General features: G+C 42.2%; 2 protein-coding genes across 5 annotated transcripts in view; both read right to left on the reverse strand.

The window, feature by feature from the left end:
- Positions 1-1,212: 1,212 nt before the first annotated feature.
- Positions 1,213-9,082, reverse strand: BCL2L15 (BCL2 like 15). Its single transcript, XM_010976188.3, has 5 exons — positions 8,999-9,082; positions 7,836-8,228; positions 7,404-7,525; positions 4,130-4,354; positions 1,213-3,520 (listed from the first exon to the last, which is right to left on the reverse strand). The coding sequence occupies exons 2-5, from the start codon at positions 7,960-7,962 to the stop codon at positions 3,503-3,505; spliced, it is 492 nt and encodes a 163-aa protein (XP_010974490.1). The 5' UTR covers positions 7,963-8,228; positions 8,999-9,082; the 3' UTR covers positions 1,213-3,502.
- A 2,417-nt stretch (positions 9,083-11,499) lies between these two features.
- The window catches only part of AP4B1 (adaptor related protein complex 4 subunit beta 1), a 29,198-nt gene continuing 18,723 nt past the window's right edge, over positions 11,500-21,974 (reverse strand). The window contains exons 1-11 of one of the 4 annotated variants that reach the window (XM_010976176.3): positions 21,637-21,888; positions 21,154-21,342; positions 19,493-19,717; positions 18,647-18,777; positions 18,123-18,270; positions 17,087-17,583; positions 15,998-16,081; positions 15,163-15,266; positions 14,209-14,416; positions 13,725-14,003; positions 11,500-13,460 (exon numbers count right to left, since the gene is read on the reverse strand). In XM_010976176.3, coding sequence (XP_010974478.1) covers positions 13,033-13,460; positions 13,725-14,003; positions 14,209-14,416; positions 15,163-15,266; positions 15,998-16,081; positions 17,087-17,583; positions 18,123-18,270; positions 18,647-18,777; positions 19,493-19,717; positions 21,154-21,266 — 2,217 coding nt within the window. In that variant the 5' untranslated portion in view covers positions 21,267-21,342; positions 21,637-21,888 and the 3' untranslated portion in view covers positions 11,500-13,032. The other 3 variants (XM_010976169.3, XM_064488859.1, XM_031457854.2) reach the window with 3 other exon arrangements.

The raw sequence follows: 21,974 nt of genomic DNA on the forward strand, positions 1-21,974 counted from the left end.
ATAAACTACACATTTCAAAGTGTACACTTTGATAAGTTTTGGCACATGTATATACTCATGAAACTATCACCACAATCAAGATAACGAATATATCCAATTACCTTCCAAAGTTCTGCTGAAAGAGTTTAAGGGAATGGCAACCAAAGCAATGCTTTGGGAAAATGATTCAAAAAAAATAAATAAATGCCCCCTTCTGATGAATTTTTTGAAAGTCTCAAAATCTCCTTCAGTGGAATGTAATACCTCAAAATGAATTATACCATATCTAAAAATGAATCAAAACAAGGGACAAAGAACTCACAGGTTTGGCCAATTTGGTGGCAAAAACAGGACAGACTGGAATGGGGCAAGCTTGCAACAGGACAATCAGCTGAATGCATAACTTGGAGGCTTTCCCACTGGTCCAAGCAGGTGGTAATAAACTCTTGTAGGGAGAATCAGAACAAAAAGGAAGGAGTAAGTAAAAAGACTAACTGGGGGAGTAGGCCTGGAAAGAGGGAGACGTGACAGGTTTGGGGCTAGTTGGATGGCACTCTGGAGAAGTGTAGGGATAAGAAAGGTACACAGAAATAAAGAATTAGAGTTTGCGGGTATGGATCTAGAAAGAAGGGGAATAAGCCAGATCTAAGAATCACCCACATTGGAGTAAAAGGTTAAATAAGATTGGCTTCCCTTTGTGAGAGACAGAGTTAATGGAGATAAAAAAAAGTCAAGCTGGAACTTTATGAACTCCAAATCACAGGGGTTCCAAATTGTTTAAGCAGTGCTTAAAATATTCCAGGCACTTGGCTAAACCCTTCACAAAGTGTATTGTATCATTTATCCCTCAGAGTAATCCTATTGTGGAAACATGGGCACAAAGGAATTGGATTATTTACCTGATGTCACATGATTAGGCTATGTGAAACTAAGTTGTTAACATCAGACAATCTGCATGCATTCTTGATCTCTGGGCTACAGTGTCTTCTTCCTGCAGCCCAGTCACTTCAGCTCTCCTAGGATAGGGTGGCCCTGCAACAAACACAACACCCAGGCCAGAGCTTCCGTACCCATTGCCTTGTGTAATCCCCAGGGGCACCGTATTCTCTGTCTCAAGATACTATAGTACACTTGGAGCTAGATTCACAGTCGGATGTTTTGTGGGCAACACAGCATGAAAAAGGGAGCTGGTATGGCTAAGAGGGGAAAGAAAAGAAAAAGAGGAGGCTGCTGGCCTCTACCACTTATATTCAATTTATTTTTTTCCAGTTTTGTTGAGATATAATTGACATATAACATTGTGTAAGTTTAAGGAATATAACATAATGATTTGATATACATATATATTGCAAAATGACTACCATAACAAAGTTAGTTAACATACCACCTCACATAGCTGCAATGTGTGTATGTGTGGTAAGAACTTTAAAAATCTATTCTCTTAGCAACTTTCAAATACACACTACAGTATTGTTAACTATAGTCACCACGCTGTACATTACCTCCCCAGAAGTTTTTCATCTTATAACTGGAAGTCTGTACCCTTTGACCACCTTAACCTATTTCCCCACCCCGCCTCAACCCCATGCCCCTGGCAACCACCAATCTGTTCTCTGTTTCTGTACCATTCAGTTTAGATTGCACTTGCTGGGAATTAGTTCAAATGCAGAGACAGAAGAATTTCATTTCATGAACAGAACAGCATTAGTCAAAGTGAAAATAATGATTTTGCCTAAGAGGTCAAAAACCACAAAACTCACCATATTGAGTTTACAGTAATGAAAGGGACAAAGGAATGCATCAAGTGTCTTAAATTGGTAGCAAAAAAAAACCAAAAAAAACAAAAAACCTAATTTCTATTAAAGAGAACATGAAATCTCATTTCTGAATTACTAACCTATTGTGATTTATCTAAGAATAGAGAAAATAGTATAACTTGAAAAAGTTAAAATATATCAGCAACCCTACATTTTATTTCTGTGCATTGAGGGGAGCCTAATGGCTGGCTGAAGGGAGGGGAAGTGGTTAGCTTTGTAAAACTTTAGCCAAAGCCATTAACACCTCTCTTAAAAAGTAGATACAGCAATGCTTTTCTTCTTGATGTTAGGTAGGCTGTCTGGTTTGGGGGCTCAGAGATGAAGCAGTCTCTACCTAATGATTGCCTGCTAACCTACGAGATTAAGAACTGTTATGAGATACACAGACCATGGAAACCGTATGCTTTGCTTTCAGTCCCTTCCAATCATTTGTGGCAGGGCCAAGGAAATGAATATCCTCTATAATGTGCAGAGTCACAGAGCTCTCTGATTTGCCAAAGGTCCTAGAAAAAGTGTGGACTATGCAAGAACCAACAAATGCTCAGGCTAAATTCTGAAAGAAGAGTTATCCTATCCACAATTCCATTTGGCAGGAACTGTCAGGATTGCAACAGAGCTTAAGTTACTCAAGGAGAAGTGTTCACTTAGCTTTAGAGCAGGGGTCTGCAAACTTAAAGGCCAGACAGTAAATATTTTAAGCTTTACAGGACAGGCCATATGGTGTCTGCCATAAAATGACTCAACTCTGCCGCTGCAATGCTAACACAGCCATAGATAATATGCAAACAAGTGAGTGCAGCTGCATTCTAATAAAGCTTTAATTAAAAAAAAAAAAAGCAGGCTGATTTGGCCTATGGGCTGAACTTTGCCAACACCTGCTCTAAAGCGATGGTTCCCAAATTTTATATGTTCATTAGAATCACCAGTGGAACTGATTAAAAAGGTAGGATCTTAGGCCCCAGCCCACTCCTATAGGATCAGAATCTCTAGGGATGGGGCCTGGAGATCAGCAACATATAAGGTCCACAAGTGGTATGTGAAATATACTTTGAAAAACACTGTGGTGTGTAGCTTCATCTAAGCCGGGACGGCCCTACTGTCCTACATGTGGGCCAGCACTTCCTGCATCCTGTGGCAATAAAAATGCAGTAACTGTTATCTCTCTCTTTGGCCTTTCTAGTAGAAGGGCAGATGAACAACTGCTCTTTTTTGCTTCTAACCTTGAAAATACATAAAATAATTCAGCTCAGGTGAAATTAACATGAAATTTTGGTTATAAACTTAAAAAGAAAATCCTCAACTTAAAATAAAATTTTCCAACCAAAGATCTCCCTGAAATCCTTAATACTGCAAAATTAGTAGATAAAATCCTTACCAAAGGGCAGGGCAAAATCTGCAGAATGGTTTCCTGTTGCCTGGAACTCCACTACTGACAAGTCATTACCTTGCCTCTGGAGGTCTCTGCTTCAACAAAACTTCATTAAAACTCACATAAGAACAGAAAGTATAAAATCTCTGTAGACCTCTGGGAGTCGCTCCTAACTTTAACAATCAGCAGAAGATAGATTATTCAGTCAAGTTCAGTTCTGTCCAAAAGAAAGTGTGTTTTGATTTGGCTGTTCTTCTGTTTTAATTGCCAGAAATCAATCACCCGATCAGTCAAAGAAGACGTCCTGTTCAGGCTGGAAAACAGCTCCACCTCTTCTTCAGCTCTCCAGGTTTTCCTAGGAAGGACAATGAACATCCTACAGTCAAGGGGATGGTCTTCAGGAACTCCCTAAAGAAACCAGAATGATGCGCAGATACCTTCAGGGAGTGCAGCTCTTGCTAAGGCTTCTGCTGATTACTAAGACACGGGCTGAGAATGCCCCCTATTGTTATCACTAGAGCAGATGTCGATAAACTGTTTGTTAGGTAAAGTAAGATAATTCTGAACTTCCTCAACACATACCCAAAGATGTTAGGGAAAGAAGATGCAGAAATTTACCAGGGAACAGAGCAAAGTCAGGCTGAGATTAGAACTCCACCATCAATGTACTTCACAGATGATTAGGTGGAGGAAGTGGAAATTAGCTTGCAGAGTTAGCAGTCAACATTTCAGGCAGCCTGACTCTGGAGTCCAAGACCTACCAGCTGGAGCTTCTGACTGCTCCCCTTTTCCATGGCAAAAAAAAAAAAAAAAAAAAAAAAAGCCTGGCATTTTCAGCGAGGTTGGAAAGTCTGTTATCCTAAGTGGTTTCCAACTGACAGAAAGAATCATGAACTGGAGTTCAAGGTATTAGTACAAAAACAGTGCAAATGCCTAGCAAAGCCAGGGGCCCCAAAATACTTACCCAACCTCCCTGGCCCTGGATGTACTCTCGGATGGCACTGTTCCCATTGATCATATTTGTCATGGGCATAGCCACCTGTCTTGCCATATCAGGAGCCATGCGGACTACACATTCAAGAAGTTTCACTGACACTGCCAGAAAGGCTCTCTCATAAGCCAAGCTGGAATCCTGAGCACACCAGGCCTTGCTGAGAGATTTTACTGTGTCCTGAAGTATAGCTCCTGCCTGGGGAAAGACACAGGATTTATCAGTGGAGTATCACTAAAGAAGTGCAGGAGGCTGCAGGTGCAGGAATCCAGTTAAGCAAGTGTTTCTCAAAGAGTGGCAGGTGTACATTGGTTGAATCTGAGGTAATCTTAGGGAGTAGATGGATAAACTTTTCTCATTTTAATATTTTAAAATTTATTGTAATGGGTATTAGGAAAAAAACATAAGCCCATCAGACTCACAATTTCAGATATTATTGCTTAGGATGAACAAAATGATTAAAAGAAAAACAAGATGATTTGAAAGAAAAATATTAAGTACATGATAGTGTAGCTGGTCAAATTGTGAAGGTATGGCTTAAATGCCTGAAGTCTGGGAAACTCTAAAGTAAAAAAAATAGATCAGTTTTTCCTCTTCCTCTTTCCTTCCCCAAAAGTTTGGTCCAAAAGCCTTTAGGTGGGGTCGAGCAAGATCTATTGTGGTAAAGCTTTGGGAGCCCAGTGTGGTCAGAGCCAGGTGTCAGAACCCAAACAAGCTGAGACGGGCAGCCACATGAGGGGACCTAGATCCTGGTTTCCAAGTATTGCTCTCCATTCAAAGAAACCAGAGCTCCCTAGAGAACAGCTCATTTCAGGCTCAGGCCTTGAGAATACAAGATCTCCTGTCAGAAATTAAGGAAGTACTCAGAGAATGACAGGGACATGGCAAAGACACAGTCCTGATTGAAAGGATTCCTACTGGCCAAAGCTGGGGCAATTTGAGCATACAAATAAATAATGATAATAAGATTATAGCCCATTGAATAAAGCAGGAATTCATGAGTCTGTGTTGATATACAAAATAAATAAATAAATAGATTAAAATTTTGATGAGCTATGGGATATTTACATGGTTTCAAAGTACCACCCTACCAAACACTTACTAATTAAAGGGGAAAAGATTAACTTGACAATGGAGGAGCCTTGCAGACACCACCTTACTGGTTAAAGTTAACACCAGTACAGGGACAAACTGCAATCTGTGCTCCTTGATAGGATGCAGTGAGACAAACACAGCAACACTTCTGTGATACTCCTTCCAAAGAGATATCCTATATCCACTCAAGAGGAAACACCAAATGAACCCAAGTTAAGGGACAGTCTACAAAATAATTGGCCCATTATCTTCAAGCGTCAAGGTCATAAAAATCAAGGAAAGACTGATGAACTCTTCCAGACTTAAGGAGACTAAAGAAACATGGCAACTAAATTCAGTGTCTGATTCTGGCCTAGTTCCTTCCACTGTACAGTTGACCCATCAACAACTCGGAAGTTAGGGGCAACAACCCACTGTGTAGTAGAAACCCACGTATAACTTTACAGTCAGCCCTCTGTATCTGTGTGTAGTTCCACATCTGCAGATTCGACCAACTGCAGATCGTGTAGTATTTACTGAAAAATACTAATAGTATTTTCAAAATATGTACTTATTTACTGATAAAAATCTGTATACAAGTGGACACTCACAGTTCAAACCTGTGTGGTTCAAGGGTTAGCTGTAAGTGAAAGTGACATTATTGGGACAACTGAGAAAACCTGAATGGGATCTGAGGACGAGAATGATAATGTATCAGTGCTAATTTCCTGGTTTTGATGGTTAGATTGCAGTTACATCTACACATATATATAAAAGTATTAGGGGGTGATGAAACATCACGTTGGCTACTTACTCTCAAATGATTCAACTCTTCTATGAGTTTGAAGCTGTTTCCAAAATTTTTTTAATTAAAAAAAAAATTAAACTCAGTAGATTCAGCTATCAGCTACCTAGGAAAGCTTCAGTGCAAGCAATTAGGTGTGATAAGTCCCTTTCTGCCAGAATAGGCATATCACCCAAGCTGTATTCCATAGGAAGATACAGCATAATGGTTAAGGGTGTGGTTCTGCACAGAGATACAGAGAACAAACTGGTGGTTATCGGAGGGGAAGGGAGGTGGGGCAAGGGCAAAATGGGTAAAGGGGTCAATTGCATGGTGACAGATGGAAACTAGACTTTTGGTGGTGAGCATGCTATGGTGTATACAGAAGCAGACATTATAATGTTGTACACATGAAACTTAGATAATGTTACAAACCATTGTTACCTCAATTTTTTTAAAAAAAGTGTGATACTGGAATCAGTCTGGGTTCTTAACTTCAATACTAACTAAGTAATCTAATTACTTATTTCCCTATTCCTCAATTTCCTTATCTGCTTAAATGGATACCAAGTCAGAAAATACTTATTGAGGGCCTGTGGTTCTGTTCTAGGTTGTGTGATTACAGCAGTGAACAAGACAGGTTAGATGTTTGCTCTCACGGTGTTATACACAGATGGAGAGAGGTTGCACAACAGATAATACTTTCTATAATACCTCGCAGAGTGGTGTAAGGGTTAAGTGAGATAAGAAGTATAAAGCATTTAGAATACTAGCTGGTACACAGTAAGTGATGAGTTAATATTAGCTGTCATTATTGATATTAATCAGCAACATCTTCTAGAACATTGTCTATGGTATTTATATCCAATACAGAGTCCAGCATAGGGCTCGGATGGAAAGCCAGATACGCCCTAGTGGTGAGTACTTGTCCCTCATTGCATCAGACATGACAGCTGCCCATCCTTCCTGCATGTAATTTCATTGCTGAACCTTGAAAAAAAGACGCCCACTACCAGCAAAATAAATATTAAAACAGGTGTAGAAAAGGATAAAATGCTTTACCAAGAATAGAGTGATATATATATGTGTATGTGTATGTGTGTGTGTGTGTGTGTGTGTATAAAGCACAGCTCTGGTAAAAAAACAAATGGAAATAATCTGAAGGCTGATCAGCCTGTGCTAAAAAGCTCTCCACCTCAATACCACCTAGGCTTAGATTAACTCCTAAAGAATGGGCAATTGAAAATTTCTTGCTGTATCTCTTTGGATGCATTAAGCCCCCAAATCTTTCACAGCACATTTCAGTCACAGTTGTATAGAACAGTAAGACAAGGGTGTCTGAAACAGAAAAAAGCAGCAAACAATAAAAAGAAGTAGTAGAAACTTGACCTGTCCCCGGATGGTTTCTGTGATGACGTTTTTGGCAGAAGCTTCCAATTCTCCATTGAACTTGTCACCCAACATCCGAAGGCGACCGGCAATGATGGCCACGTCAAAACAGCTAGCCTCTCCTAAAACAGAGGGAACACATTTGTCACAGTGCTCGGAAGGATGGCAAGTCCCAGGAATCTGGGCACTGAGGAAAGTTCTCCAGACTTTTGAGCAATTTTGGCATTGCTCTCTCCCAAGAACACTTTCAATGTTCTGTCGACACCAATAGTCAGAAAATTTCTCTTCCCTGGGAATCTCTTTCCCTTCTATAAAGACTTCAGATATTGCTGGAAGCTTAGAGTTCACCTTTTGAAACTTAAGAGGAAATAAGAAAGCATATTCAGATTCTCTTATTGACCTGTAATTACCACCTCAGGCCGGAAGCCTTACCTGAATCTGGTTCATCTACACCACACAGGCTCCGGTTGGCAACCTGCCGAGTGGTGCCTAAGAAGTCTGAGAGCAGAGAGTGCACGATGCATTCTGTTTGCTCCTCAAAAGTTCGGGGGCTCTTCATTTTAGATGTTTGTGGCCAAGTTTGGCTCTTCCACAAAAAGAAGCCGTTTTCAGCTCAGCAGGAAGTCAGAAACACTGGTAAACCAGATGTGTCTCCCTCTTGTAAAGTTGTTTAATGGGACATGTGGTCCTAGAGCCTCTCCTACCACCTGTCTTCAAAAACAGCTGCTCCGAAGGGTCATCTCTGAAGAACTCACCCACACAGAACTGCAGAGGTTCGTTGAAGACTTTCAGTTCCTTGTCTCAGAAGCACACCCAAGCCAGTCCCTAAGGTTAATGAATAACATTAATAGTTAGATAGCCAATCTAAAACTGAAATAGAGATAAGGAACAGCCTCTTGGGTAATTTCATCAAGAAACTTCTCATTGGGTTCTGTGTATGGTGTAACCTAAGGAAGGATATTTTTGAAATTATATTACACAAGCATTCAACTCCTGACTATGCATTTATTGCTCATAATCACGCATTGATCATCTACTGAGTACCCATTTGTAAGGAACTATACATACTTGGCACTGTAAATAACCCAGAAAAATGACACAGACATAGTTTAGTATGAACGATGGATATTAAATGCCTAATCACATAGTTTCTAGTGCTTATTGGGATACAGTGTATTATTACCATATACAATAAGGAAACAAATGTAGGGGGTTAGGAAGGCTTCCTTGAAGTAGTAACATCTGAGATGAGCTCGGAAGGACAAGTAGGGATTCATTAGACAAAGGGTAGGAATAAGACCATTCTAGGTGGAGGAAATAGGATACACAAAAGCTGAGAAGGTGAATAAAAATTTGAGGAATTGTAAATAGGAATAACACAAAGTGTTTCACAGGGAATTAATGAGGATTAAATAAGATAATGTTATGTGGAATGACCCATGCAGTAAGTGTTGAATGTCTTCCTTTTAAGCCCAAAGCCTGATGACCAAGATGAAAGGGATCTGGGATCTACTCTCTAATAGAATTAATTAGGATTTTCCTAACAGGGTTGGACTCCATCATTGTTTTACAGTTTTGCAGGATTTGACACTTACCTTTGGTGGCTAACTTCTCAAGTAGCTACACCTAGATTTTGGATTTGTATCTCAGAAGCAGCATTCACACCTATCAGCCCTTCCAGGATATTCTGACCTGGTGAACTAGTAAAAAAGTCAAGCATAAACAGTAAGTTAGTTGTTTAAAGTGGAATATCTATCTTGCAAAATAATCAGAGCCAATCTTCTGTTTTCGATTCCATTCTAAAAAAACAAATGATCATAAATCCCTTTTGGACTAGGAACAGGAATTATGTAGCTAAAGGGCCATTTTTATTTGCCATTATCTATCACTAGGGCTGAAATTTCAGTTTCTATTAAGTAGCCTTCAGACCTCTAATGTCAGAAGGTCTCTCAGAGATAATTCTAGGCCAACCTCCTTTCACAGTAGAGCTAGCCACTGACAATTTAAGGACTCCAACAAATACATTTACAACATACTCTCAGAATAATATACCAAAACAAGTAAGTTTATAAAATGCCATCCAACTGGTGTTAAATAGCTTGCCCAAGGTAAGTGGCACAACAAAAATTTAAAACCTAGTCTGTCTTACCACAAAGAATAAACCTTTTCTCACAATAATAAACTACCTCCCTCATTTCAGTACTGATGTGCTTAAGGACAAATGCCATTGCAGGGATCTAATCTTTGCATTATCTTATCTATCCTTTGCATTATCTTGTATAATCAATGTTGTAAGTTTATAGAAACAGAACATACCTTTCATAAGCACTGTGGAGTAAAATTTCCTCCTTTGCTTATTTCTCTCTGGGCCTCCAAGGTATCACCCTCCCAACCACCCCTTTCCCTTCCTCCTCAGCCCACATACCTTTCAGTCTTGTGGTTCAAATGTCATATTCTTGCGGAAAGGGTACAGCTCAAGTGGTAGAGCGCAGGCTTAGCATGCATGAGGTCCTGGGTTCAACTACCAGTACCTCCTCTAAAAATAAGTAAATGAATAAACCTAATTCCTCTCCCCTCCCCCCAAAAACACCTTACTTTAAAAAAAAAAAAGGGAAGAAAGAAAGAAAAAAAAGCAAATACCATACTCCTAATTATTACTGAAAAACAAGGCCAGAATTTTTTCACTATCACTTGCTTCTCTTGCTGCTCTGGCCCTAACAATTTATATCCCATTCCCAAAGCCTCAACTCCAAATCCAGGATCTTGTCATCTGCACCTGGTCTGCATGTGAATGAGGATCCTTGGGTACAGCTCCTCTCAGTGTGAAGACCTAGAACTAAGAAAATAAGTTCTTTGTCACCCCTCCCCCAAACACCCAATATATGAGAAAGGGACAGAATCACTGTAATAATTATTATTAAATGTAAGAATAATTGTAACAGAGCTCCTATTCAAAAAGGAGGAGAAGGGAATGGAGGCATTTACCAGTTGCTGGTCCATGACAGTGAAATTATGGTCAGGGGCTATGCAAATGATTGCCTCTATGATGTTCCAAAGCACCACTGTCACTGGTGGGCACTCACTACGTGTGTTACATACCATTTACCAACTAAGACCATTAGAAGGCCGTTTTTCTAACAGCACAGTATTGACTACCTTCATGGATTTTATCGATAAGCATCTACTTATATCATCAAACCACGTGTCTACAGAGGCTAGAGAGCTCCCAGGGAGAAGGAATATTAAAAAATTCCTGGTATACATAAGCTTTAATCATTTGCTTATAAATTAGTAAAACAAGGCTACAGTTAAGGGAAATCATCTCTTCTGTGAAATCGTTTTAAAATTATACTTCTCAAAAGGAACAGTTTCATATTCTTCTATGCCCCTTACATTATAGAAAAGCAACCAAGGAGGACTCAATCTACTAAAAGCTCCAATAGTTGTGATCGCTTCAGTGACATTTGATCCCTAAGCCATACTTTTTTTTTTTTTTTTGTATTTGTGGGTTTTTGTACTTAATTTTCATTAGGTCAGTATTTCGATTATAGTCTCTAATTTTTAAAAAAGTCAGTCAGTGTACTCGATTTCTACCACTTACATCCTGTTCCCTTGAAACACTTTAAACTAGCAGCCCTTAACACTTCAATTTATTTCTTTTAGTACCTAATTAAACATTCACAGTTTACCCAAACAAGTCAAAATGTGGAAAGCAAATCTGAAATTTTTCTGGTCCCTCTACTTCCAGTCCCTGGGATCTATGGTCTAGCTCAGTCTTTCTCAATCTGGGGTGATTCTGCCCCCCACCCACAGTACCTTTGACAATGACTAAGGACATTTTCAGTTGTCACACCTGGGGGTTCTATTGGCATCTAATGATACAGACCAGATACTGTTAATGATTATCCTTCAGTGCACAGGAAAACCACCCCCACAGCAAAGAATTATCTGGTCCCAAATGTCAACAATACCACTTTTGAGAAACCCTAGTCTAGATAGAATTCCATCTATTATCTTCTGTATAGTCAATACAATATAACAAAACACACTTCAAACACCAATCCCAACACCAACAGAATCCAATTACTTCCAGTCATTCATTCAATACCATTTATTGAGTAATGACTATGTGGTAGGCACAATGGAGACAGAAGGAAAGAAAGATAATCACTGTCCTTAGAAATTGTTCGGTGGAGACAGACGACTCACAAGACCCAGGCCCTTGCCAGAAAATTCAGTACTAGCTGTATCTACTCCTATTAAAAGTCTAGTTGAGAGAAATGATGGGTGAAGAATTATTTGCAGGATATGCAGTCCATCTATGTATCCAGGAAGAAGTCCTTGAATTAAGCTGGATATTTGGGTCACATTATCTTTTGTCCTTGAGGGGATGCACTCACTAAGCTCCATGTTAGAGTGATGCCCTCTGCTTGCACGGAGGAGTGCCACAAGTCAGGTGAAGCACTTTACCAACTTCCCACAGGCATCTTCCACATACCACTCAGGGCCACCTGTGTGAAACTGCATGGAAATTTCTTTCAGAAATTAGAATTGAAATGTTTCTTCCTCTCTGATAACAACATATAACTATTTCTGTTTATTCTGACTGCCAGATCACTTCCAGAGCTAAGGCTGAGGCTCAACTCTGCCAACTACATAGGCCCTTTCAGCCTGAACGTTTGCATACCTTCCCATCCCTAACCCAGCTGGTTTTCATGGGTATTTTTATTTTTCCTGTGCTGGGTTCTCTGGTTATTTTATACTTCGCCATCATTTTATTACATCTGTTTTTGCCATAAGTTGTCTCAATGTGTAAAACGTGGTATGGTATGAAAAAAGTCAAAAGTGAGAAAGAGTGACAAGAAAGTAATTACAATAGTCCTGCTAGACACAGGCACTGACTGCTTTCACGGCTTGAGTGAGACCCCTAACGATGGCACTGAGGGTCACAGCGAACTCCCTGTAAGAGCTCATGCCTGAGGTGAACACTGAGATAGACTAGGTGTTACTTAAAAAAGATATGAGGGTGAGGAAATGTCCCAGGCACAAGAGAAAGCAGCAGGGGCCGAGGTGCAGGGGGGAGAGAGGACTTAGTAGTGTATCCAGGGAATTGCAGGTGGTTTGCTTTTGCCAGAACAGAGGGAATTTCGGGGAGTGCTGAGCCACAGCACTGAAGAGGCACTTTAGATGCCACACTGAGGACTTTGATCTCTGGCCTAAAAAGCATGATTAGAAATACGAGAACAGTAAGGAATTTACTGCAGTAATCCAGGGGAGAAAAAATGCCTCCCAAAAATGATGACGCCATCAGTCCAGAGACTTCAGGCATCTTTAAGTAGTAAAATAACCCCTTAAACTGATTAGAAAAAAAGCCAAATCCTATCACCGCATTCCCACCCGCTTACCGACAACATTAACCTTTACAACATCACCTGGAAAAATGGGGTCATTCACCAATAAGTATGAGAGAAATATGTCAATGGTCTTTGGACAAAAGCATAAGAATCTTGATCCCTAGATTCCTATTCTCCTTTGCATTTGACATTATCTGGACTTACAAGCAGCTGTAGTAAGAAAAACTAAGGAACTCTGACAGCTATTCATCTCACTCAGGACAGGCAAGAAGCTGTTAGGATTTAAAGTCTCCAATTGTTCCAATCACAGTTTCTAATACAGAAATAAAACTGTGCAGTGTCTCTGTCCTCGTCTTGCTTTGTTTCACAGAGACCTGCATTTCTAAGTTCTCGGGCTCCAACAGCAGTTCTGTTAGGAACAGACAGCCAGTATCGTCCTGAGCACTGAGGTAGGCTTTCCACGGCTGCGCCCCAGCCCTGCTCATGGCGATGGTCTGGATGTTCACCACTTGCAGGGCCATCTGGAGGGTGTCAGGATGGACCATTCCCTGCCACGGGAACACTTGCTGATGAGCAACTTTGAGGCTAAGCCAAGTTTTCTCAAAACACTCAGCAGTTAGCTGACGATTGGGGACTAGCATGAGGGCTCCGGAATCGGGGAGATCTTGTACCCTCTCCTTGTTCTCTGCAGGAACCAGGGGTCCTAAAAGAGTCGAAAAGTTTGTGTAAGAGATGTTCTTAATCGACAGGAACTACATTGTCAAATCTAGATGTCCAAACGTACACAATGTGACTTTTATCTGTAGATAAATGGCTTATATAACCAATGATGAACTACTTTCTTATTCACAAAGATTTCAAATTCAGGCAACAGGCTGAGACTTAGAGAGGGTCCTCTACTCTCTACCAGTCATTGCAAGAGATAAAGATTTTTCATGACAAGGTACAAAGTAAAGACTGTTTCTACCTGATGTGGCACAGGATGCATTAGGAAGCTCTGGGCCATGATGCTCTACCCCTCGGCACTTGGAGATGGTTGCCCAGCGGGCTTTGCCATATACTGGCACCAGTGTGTTGAAGTCGGAGGCCCAGCTGTTCACAGGTCTTTCTGCCTGATCCTCCAAAAGTCCAAGAGAAGGGTCAGACTTAGGGCTGCACAGGATCCGCTTCACTTCGTCTACACCAGCTAAGAGGAGGCGATAATAGAAGAGACCTCGGTCCCGTACGGCCATATCTTTTTCTTCCTCTGAGGGAGAACGACAGACTGAGTTAATTAAAAACAAAATCCAACACACTCTTTCTACCCCTATGCCAACCAAAATAAGAGAGAAAAATAAAGGAGGGAGAAAACCCTAAAAAATGTTGACATTTTCTTCTTGGGTCCCAGACATGAGAGCCGTGAGACCTTACTGGCAGCCACGGCAGGTACCATTTCCTCCCGGGGAGCCTACCTATGCAGTAATGCAGCAAACGGCCCAGCGTGTCCTGACACTCGGCCGGTCGGGAGAGGAAAAGGCGCAGCAGTGCCGTGAGCAGCTCCATCTTAACAGCTGGAAACGTCTCTGACTTCACGTTCTCTACAAAGTCCTCCAACACATAAGGAGCATTGGGAATTCGTTCCCCATGGATGCCCAGGAGCCAAATCAGCGCCTGCTTCCCCTGGGGAATAAGGGAATGAGAACAGGGGCTCAACATTTGTCCAAAACACAGGCCACAGTAGACCACTGCAGATTTTGCTTTTCCCCTAGTGTCAGCAGAAAAGGTATAATACTGTATTTACTTCAACTTGCATTTATTGATCTCCCACTACTACACTCTCTATAAGAAAGAGGAATGAAATTCTAGCACACAAAAGGAGACTCAAGACTCTCATGGCCTAGATTGCTTAAACAGTAAGGTTTCCTCAGCTTTGGGACCTCTGCCCCAATTTGGAGTTTAACGCTTCAGTGGAAGCTACTGGAAGATTTCCCGAAGTTACTTCATCAAAGTGGTGGTTAACCTAGAATGCACATCAAAGTCACCTGTGAAGCTTCTTAAAATTCTATGTGTCTAGGTCTACCACTCCTGAATATTTGAGTAGACCTGGGGTAAAGCCCAAATATTTGCAAAAATTCCACAAACTATTCTGATTTTCATTCCAGCTGAAAACTCTCTGGTCTGAATCTCTGACTCAAAACTGTTCATGAGAACAATGGTATCAAAATATGTGTAATAAAACCACAGATAAATCCTAATATTTTTATCATTTATACCTTTTCTACACCCCAAAGAGAATCTGAGGTGGCAATCAATTCTGAGAATTTCCACTTCAGACACTGGGTAGAAAGAATGATTAGATTCCATTTCCCAGAGCAGGGTCCCAAGCATCCCCCTGTGCCTGGAAGGAAAGGCGAGCTACAGTCTACCTCGCTGTCCTGAATGTGCTCCTCACAGCCGGGCAGGGCCTGACACACGGCTTCCGTACACTGGGGACACAGCCAAACCAGGTCTCGGAAAGTCTGCACCACCACTGCAACACAGCTCAGGATACAAGAGCACAAGATTAGAGCCCACACGCAGGAAAGAATCTTGTTATATATTCAGACTAGACTGCTGGGTGAATTTCTGTAAAATGAGTGTTGGAGGGGGAGGTCAATGATTATCTGAGAAATGTCTGACATGGGCAACAATTCCTTCAATGAATGTCGCTATTATCAGATGGCCATGAGGATAACTGAGTTAATGTCTGCGAAAGCGCTAGGCAAAACAGAAAGCTATGTTCAAATGTGGTGGAGTGCTGTTGCTGAGTGATGCTCTGAAGACAGTATCAATGGAGTGACCAGGGCTGGGGTTATGGTGAAGCAAGCAAGGTGCCAGGGTGTGAAATTTAAGAAGACGCACAGAGCTAGCACCTGCACAAACCTGAGAATGAGTGCCTCTTTAAATGTCTGCATCCTAGGCACCTTGCTTGCCTCACCCTAGGCTCAGCCCCCAAAGCCTCTGCTTACAGTATGCTGCCATAAAGCAAAAAGAGGGGTAAAGGTGGGAAAATAACAAGCCAGGTCATCCTAGCATCCTTCACCATCTATAGAACAGCCTTGTTGACTCATGGCAACCTGAAGACTCTACCCTGTTATGCTTCTCTGATGGAAACAGATTTAAACTTCCCTATTATTCAACAACAGATATATTGGGGGCAACTACTATGGGTCAGGTAATTGACCAAAAAAAAAAAAAAAATCCTGGGATGGTAGCCATTACCTGTGGTGATGTGCTCTTGCCGAAGTCCCAGCAGCTCTGTTAGAATCTGCACACACTGATCTGTATAGGTCCTGGCAATGCCACCTACAGAAGGAGGGAAAGGAGAAAAAAGTTGTAAGTCAAACACTTAGTACCTTATTCTAAGATAATTGTCCACTAGGCAAAGACAAAGGGGACCAGAAATACCTTTAAAAAATTCCCCCCATGGTGGATGAAATAAGAATCTAAGTTTGCCATATAAAGGGAACTGTGGTAAAAAGGAATTTCCATCGAACAAGGCTGAAAACTTTCAGCAGCAAAGGTATTCACGTGGCAGCCAGTGTTCTGCAGCACACCCACACGGGGGTATTCCTGCTAGGAACACTCTCCTGACTGCAGGCTTTCTACTCCCATCCTTGTTCCCTCTTCTCTGCCCCTAAAAATAACCATACTTTATTCCACATATGAGGGTTCTTTCTCCTCCTCCACCTGAAGCCCCCCAGGACTTAGCTCCCCAGCTGCTTTCATTGTGTGACTCACTCTAGCCTTCTGAATCCAGACAGAGTGGTATGAAAAAGTCTGTAAGCTTTAGGTGTGACTCTGTGTGGCCTACTCAGCACAATACATAGCCCAGTGAAGTTCAATAAACAGCTGGTGAACTGCCACAGGACTTTGAGTCAGGAAAGCTCGGCTTCAGGCCCAAGTCAAGAACTGTATGACCTTTGGGCAATTTAATAAACTTTTTGTGCCTGAGTTTCTTCATCTTTAAAATGAAGTTAATAACACTTACCTGCTTCTCTTGATTGCCTCACAAGACTGGTAAAATGATACACAGGAAGACATTTTGGATAATAGGCAACAAAAGGCAATATAAATTGTAAGTGTCATCATTTGAGTTACCTGTATTCTATATCCTAGAAGATATGGCAACACCAGTGTTGACCAAAAACAACGTTCCTCCTCCTGCTTGTTTGTAGTCATTGACCCAATTCTTTGGTGCAAGAAATTTGGTCTCTGAGGCAAGATTCATCCCCTTTGGCTCTCTGTGGTTCCACAGATTTCTAGCTGGCTGGTCTAGGCTCTTCAACACGAAGAGCAGCAGACACCTACCTATGGCAAAGACGGCGGCCTGTGCAAAGTCAGCAGACACATCGGTGCAGTACCCGCGGAGCTCCTCCAGCACCTGCTGCACGTTCTCATCGTTCACCAGCTCACACAGCACCTCCACCTTCTGGAGCTTGATGTAGTGGGGCTCCGAGTAGGAGCAAAAAAACTTTTTGTAGTGGCTGCTAAAGTGACCCGGCAAACTATGCAGGATCTGGCGTACATGACAGAGGGCGGCGAAACAGAGCTCACGGCTCTCAGAAGAACAGGCAGCCAGCAAAGGTCCCTTGACCTGCATGAGCACATCAGTTTGAACATGGGGGAATTTTTTGGCCAAGATCAGAAAGAGTTTGGCGGCTCCCATCACCACCCCTGGGCTGCTGCTCTTGAGAAAACTGTCCAACAGATTGAGAATGTCAAACAGCTCCTCCTCACTGCGGGGTTGGTAGCGCAGCAGAAAGTTCAGTACTTCAGCCTGGCCCCATTGGTCCAGTTTTGACATTCTATCCAAAAAAGAAAACGAAAGTGCTGTTTTAGCAACAAAATTAGGACCACCTCCATGCAACCGCAATGTCACCAGTCACCTGTTCATCATAACCAGAATTCTTCAAAATAGGTTGAGCCATAGTCAAATTATTCTTTTTATGTACCACTTAAAGTGTACACATAATAAGGCTTTAAATTCTAGGATGAGTTTATAGTACAAATGCACACTTGTCTAAGGCCAAAGACATGATCACTCTACCCTAGATCCAGATTCTCTACATTTTAAAGCAGCATGAATGGCTTAGTTTGGGGGACATAATGATTGCAGAGGACAGAATCTATCCCCAAAGGATGTTTCTGCCATCTCTCTGTATCACCAGATGAAATGAAAACAAAAAATTCTCTCAATGAAATATGAGGAAATTAATAGTTATGGTTAACTTTCTTTACTATTCTACAGTACTTGTTGAAGACCTCTCCTTAATTCAACACATCAACAGCATCCCACTGGGATGCAGATCTGATCACGACACAAAGAGCACAGAGGCATCCAAACCGATTTAAGAGATGGTGGGCGATGGGCTTATTGATGACAACACCTCCTTCCTGTTTCAGAATTTCCTCCAGAGACCTCAAGCAGTTTACAACCACAATTGGATCCTGGTCACGTAGCAAACTATATAATTCATTTACCAGGGCACCATCTATAAAAGAGAACAAAGATCTCAGATAAAGAAAAGCTTCAGAGTCACAGGGATAGAGCCAGTCACGGCTCTAGGTAGACGAAGCTGAACTTCTCTGCTACAAAAATAATAATGGCAGTAACAAAGTGCAACGCAAAAACAGTTGCCATTTCCAGACTTTTCTAAGTTACTATTACAAAGGTTCTCACCTCTGTCCCCAAAGAAAGGATTCTCTAATCACAGAAAATACCAAGCCCTGCATCCTTCTTAAAAGAAACATACAGAAATAGAGGCATGGTATTATTTTCTACCAAAGCTACATAATCTTTTACAAAGTCAAACATAAAACTGGAAACACAATTAAATATTGATCATGATGGATTACACCGAAACTTACCCACTTCAGAATCTCCATGAAGATTATGCATCTTGGCACAACCAAGGACTGCTACCCTCCTGACATACGAAGCCTTATCCCGCAGACCGTTGAGAATTGGCTGCTGGATATATTCCTGCACACCAGGCATCCTAAGCAAGACATCCTGGAGTCAGCCAGATCCTGAAATACTGGTTCTGACATAATTTAGCCCTGATCCACTTAACAGGGGGTTTAGCGATGCTTGAATATGCATCCATCGGATTCTTCTCCAACAAACTGGAGAAAGCTGCTGCCAAACTCAAATAGTCTCACTTTATACAAAATAGATAGACAATAAGAACCAACTGTATAGCACAGGGAATTATATTCAATTTTTTCAACTTCTTGTAATAACCTATAATGGAAAAGAATCTGAAAAAATTTATGTATGTGTGTATATGTATAACTGATTGTTTTGCTGTACACCTGAAACTAACATTGTAAATCAACTACACTTCAATAAAAAATATAATTTTTTTAAAAAGGACCTCACTGGACTTTTCATGTAGAATAATGCTGCACAGGCAGCAGTAAATAAATAACTGAAATAATATATATATTTAGAAATCTTTATAATAATAATAATAACATACATATTTAGAAATCTTTAATTATTTCACCTATAGTAAGGATAGAAAAATCCCTTAATGAAATCATATATATACAATTTTTTAAACCAAAGCAATGGCCAAAAACATAAGTGCAGGTTATAATAGTGTTTCCCCCAGTATTATGAAGCTCAAATAAATTGTCATCATTAAAAACCTGCCCCATGGCCACATGAACTCATCAGCCACGAGATACTGGCAGGGAAGGTGTGCTCACCTGAGGCTACACATGCTCCGTAGTGCCAGCCCTCGCACCATCGGGTTGGGGTCCGAACAGTCTTTGCACAGTGTATTGATGGCCAGGAGAGCCAGATCTGGTTTCAGAGGGGCATAGGTACACATGTACAGATAAACCAACTTCTTCTGAACAATATCTACAGTGGCACTGGCCTTCACCATTTCCATGAAAACACCAGACATGTCCAAGCCCTGAGTCATGTGCCTAAAACCAACACACATAGCAGGAAAAAGTAAAATATTTAACCCCCAACCAACAACAGAAAGCATTTTACTTATATGTGTCCTGGATATCCAACTAGATTGTGATCTCTTGAAGGGAAGCAACCAGGTCTACCTTGCCTGTCCTACCACACAATACCTCATACCATGGGCCTGCAATAAACGTTCTTCTAGTCATTCAACAAATACTTATTGAATTCCTAGTACATTCCAGTGAAATTCAACTTGTACATTCCACAGGTATGTCCTGGAGTCATAATCTTGAAGAAGGCAAGGTCTCAGATCTCTAGGAACTCGAAGTCTACCAAGGAGTGAGACAAGAACACCGCTAATTACAGAAAGATAGATAAGTATTATAACAGAAGTAACAGACAAGGTGCAGTGAGGATCAGTGGGTCATACTGCCAGAAGGTCATACATTGTTTCCACAGAGGAAGTAATACTTTAGCTGAATGTGCAGGAGCTCAGGCAGGTATAGCAGAGAGGTAATAACACATGCTACGAGGCCTAAGGACATGAGCAGGAACAGTACATTCTTTTGAGAGTCTGCAGGTAGTTAACTGGGTGTTCCTTGGGTGCTATAAGAAATTTGGACACTATGCTGTAGATCACTGTTTCTCAAACTGTGATCTCCTAGAGAAATTAGATGGGATGTCTGTTTAAAACGCAGATTCCGTGGTTCCATCCCACCCTACTGAAATCAGAATTACTGCACTGGATGAAAAATTTACGTTTTCTTCAAAAACAACCTAAGGGACTTTGGTGCACACTAAAGTTTGTGATTCACAACTATAGGCAAGAGTTATATTGTCAAATTCAGATGTTGGAAATCATTCTGACTGAAATGAGCAGCCAAGGTGACCTACTTCTAAGCTATTGCAATTGCTTTAATAAGGAAACCAGAACAACAGCAGTACCAACTAAAAAAAAAAAAAGGATGTATATTTAGAACCATGAACCCATACCATCTGACCTGAGCAGTGGAGATCAGGAGCCAGTAGGACTGACTCCCACACTTGGTCAGCTGGGTGGTGACATTCAACAACGCAAATACAAGCGGAAGAGCAGGTTTGGGGAGGGGGGAAGGCTGCAGGTGCTATTTTGCATGTCTTTGAAGAAATATGCAGGTGGAAATGTCGAGCTGGCAGTAGGATATGTGGGTCTCACGATAAAAAAGGAGGCCTGTGCTAAACATATTAGAGATCTGGAAGTCAGCAGTACAAGTTCGAGATATGGATGAAACCACCCATCTGAGTCAAAGAAGTAAAACATGTCCCACAAGGGAGATGACACTCCAGAGGAGCAGAAAAACCAAATTAGACAACTGCCGTGTATGGAAGTTCATTCGCTTTCAGAGCGGCCAAGGGTAGAGGGCCCTGGTGGGGATGGCAATGTGGGAGTTAGGGCGTTAAGCGATACCTAATCACTCGCTGGATGACATTCCGATAGCGCAGCCTATCAGCCTGAATGTGAGGGTTACACAGAGCCTTCTTCAGCTCCTTCACCACGTCCTCGGAGCCAAGGTACGGCATCTTCTCGAACAGGCACGGGGCACTTCCCACAGATCCCTAGGTAACTCGTGGGCTCCTCTGGCCCCGAAGAGGGGACCTGGGTAAAGGAAACGTCAGTCAGCGAAGACACTACAGGCGCGGTCTCGCCCCAGCCTTGGCTTCCCCTGGGCCTAGCACGCCCTCACTTCAACCCGCTCGCTCCCGGGCGAGGCCCACCCTAGGCTCTTCGTTTCCTTCCCGGGACCAGCAGGCCAGTTCGCTCCGCCCACAGATGTCTCCCGCAACCTTTAGGCCCTTCGACCTATTTCCAGCCCGGCAGCCCACAGTCCGCGGACCCCTCCCTCTCCCGTTCCAGCCTTTCTTGCGCCTCCACGAGGTTGCCGTCACCTACAGGCCCAATCAAGCTTTCCGCGGAAGTCCCGCCTTCTCGAGAGACACCGCGCAGAGCAGCTGCCAATCACCCTCTCCCGGGGAGCGCCGAGCGTAGCCTGGACTCGACCTTAGGGTGCCCTTCCCCCAACCTCTCACCTCCCGGCGCAGACGCGCGGCTCCCTCTGGCGGAGCTGCAACGGACAATCGGAGATCGGCTACTTCGGCCTGTCCCCGCCCCGCAGCGCGCGCTTTGAGTGCCGGGCTAGGGCCCCGGTTCCCGCGCGCTGTGGGGAGTGGCGCCCGGGCAAGCGCCTTTCACGATTTGCAATCCCATCTCCCGCCTCCCACGACCACTGC

The sequence above is a fragment of the Camelus dromedarius genome, chromosome 9 (assembly GCF_036321535.1).
Source record: "Camelus dromedarius isolate mCamDro1 chromosome 9, mCamDro1.pat, whole genome shotgun sequence".
NCBI classification, from domain to species: domain Eukaryota; kingdom Metazoa; phylum Chordata; class Mammalia; order Artiodactyla; family Camelidae; genus Camelus; species Camelus dromedarius.

Excerpts from the sequence above, each read along its gene's own strand:
- BCL2L15 (XM_010976188.3), bottom strand. The coding sequence starts at position 7,962 with ATGAAGAGCCCCCGAACTTTTGAGGAGCAAACAGAATGCATCGTGCAC. Across the intron at positions 7,526-7,835 it reads TGTAGATGAACCAGATTCAG|GAGAGGCTAGCTGTTTTGAC; the intron begins GTAAGGCTTCCG and ends CCTCTGTTTTAG. Across the intron at positions 4,355-7,403 it reads CAGAAACCATCCGGGGACAG|GCAGGAGCTATACTTCAGGA; the intron begins GTCAAGTTTCTA and ends GTCTTTCCCCAG.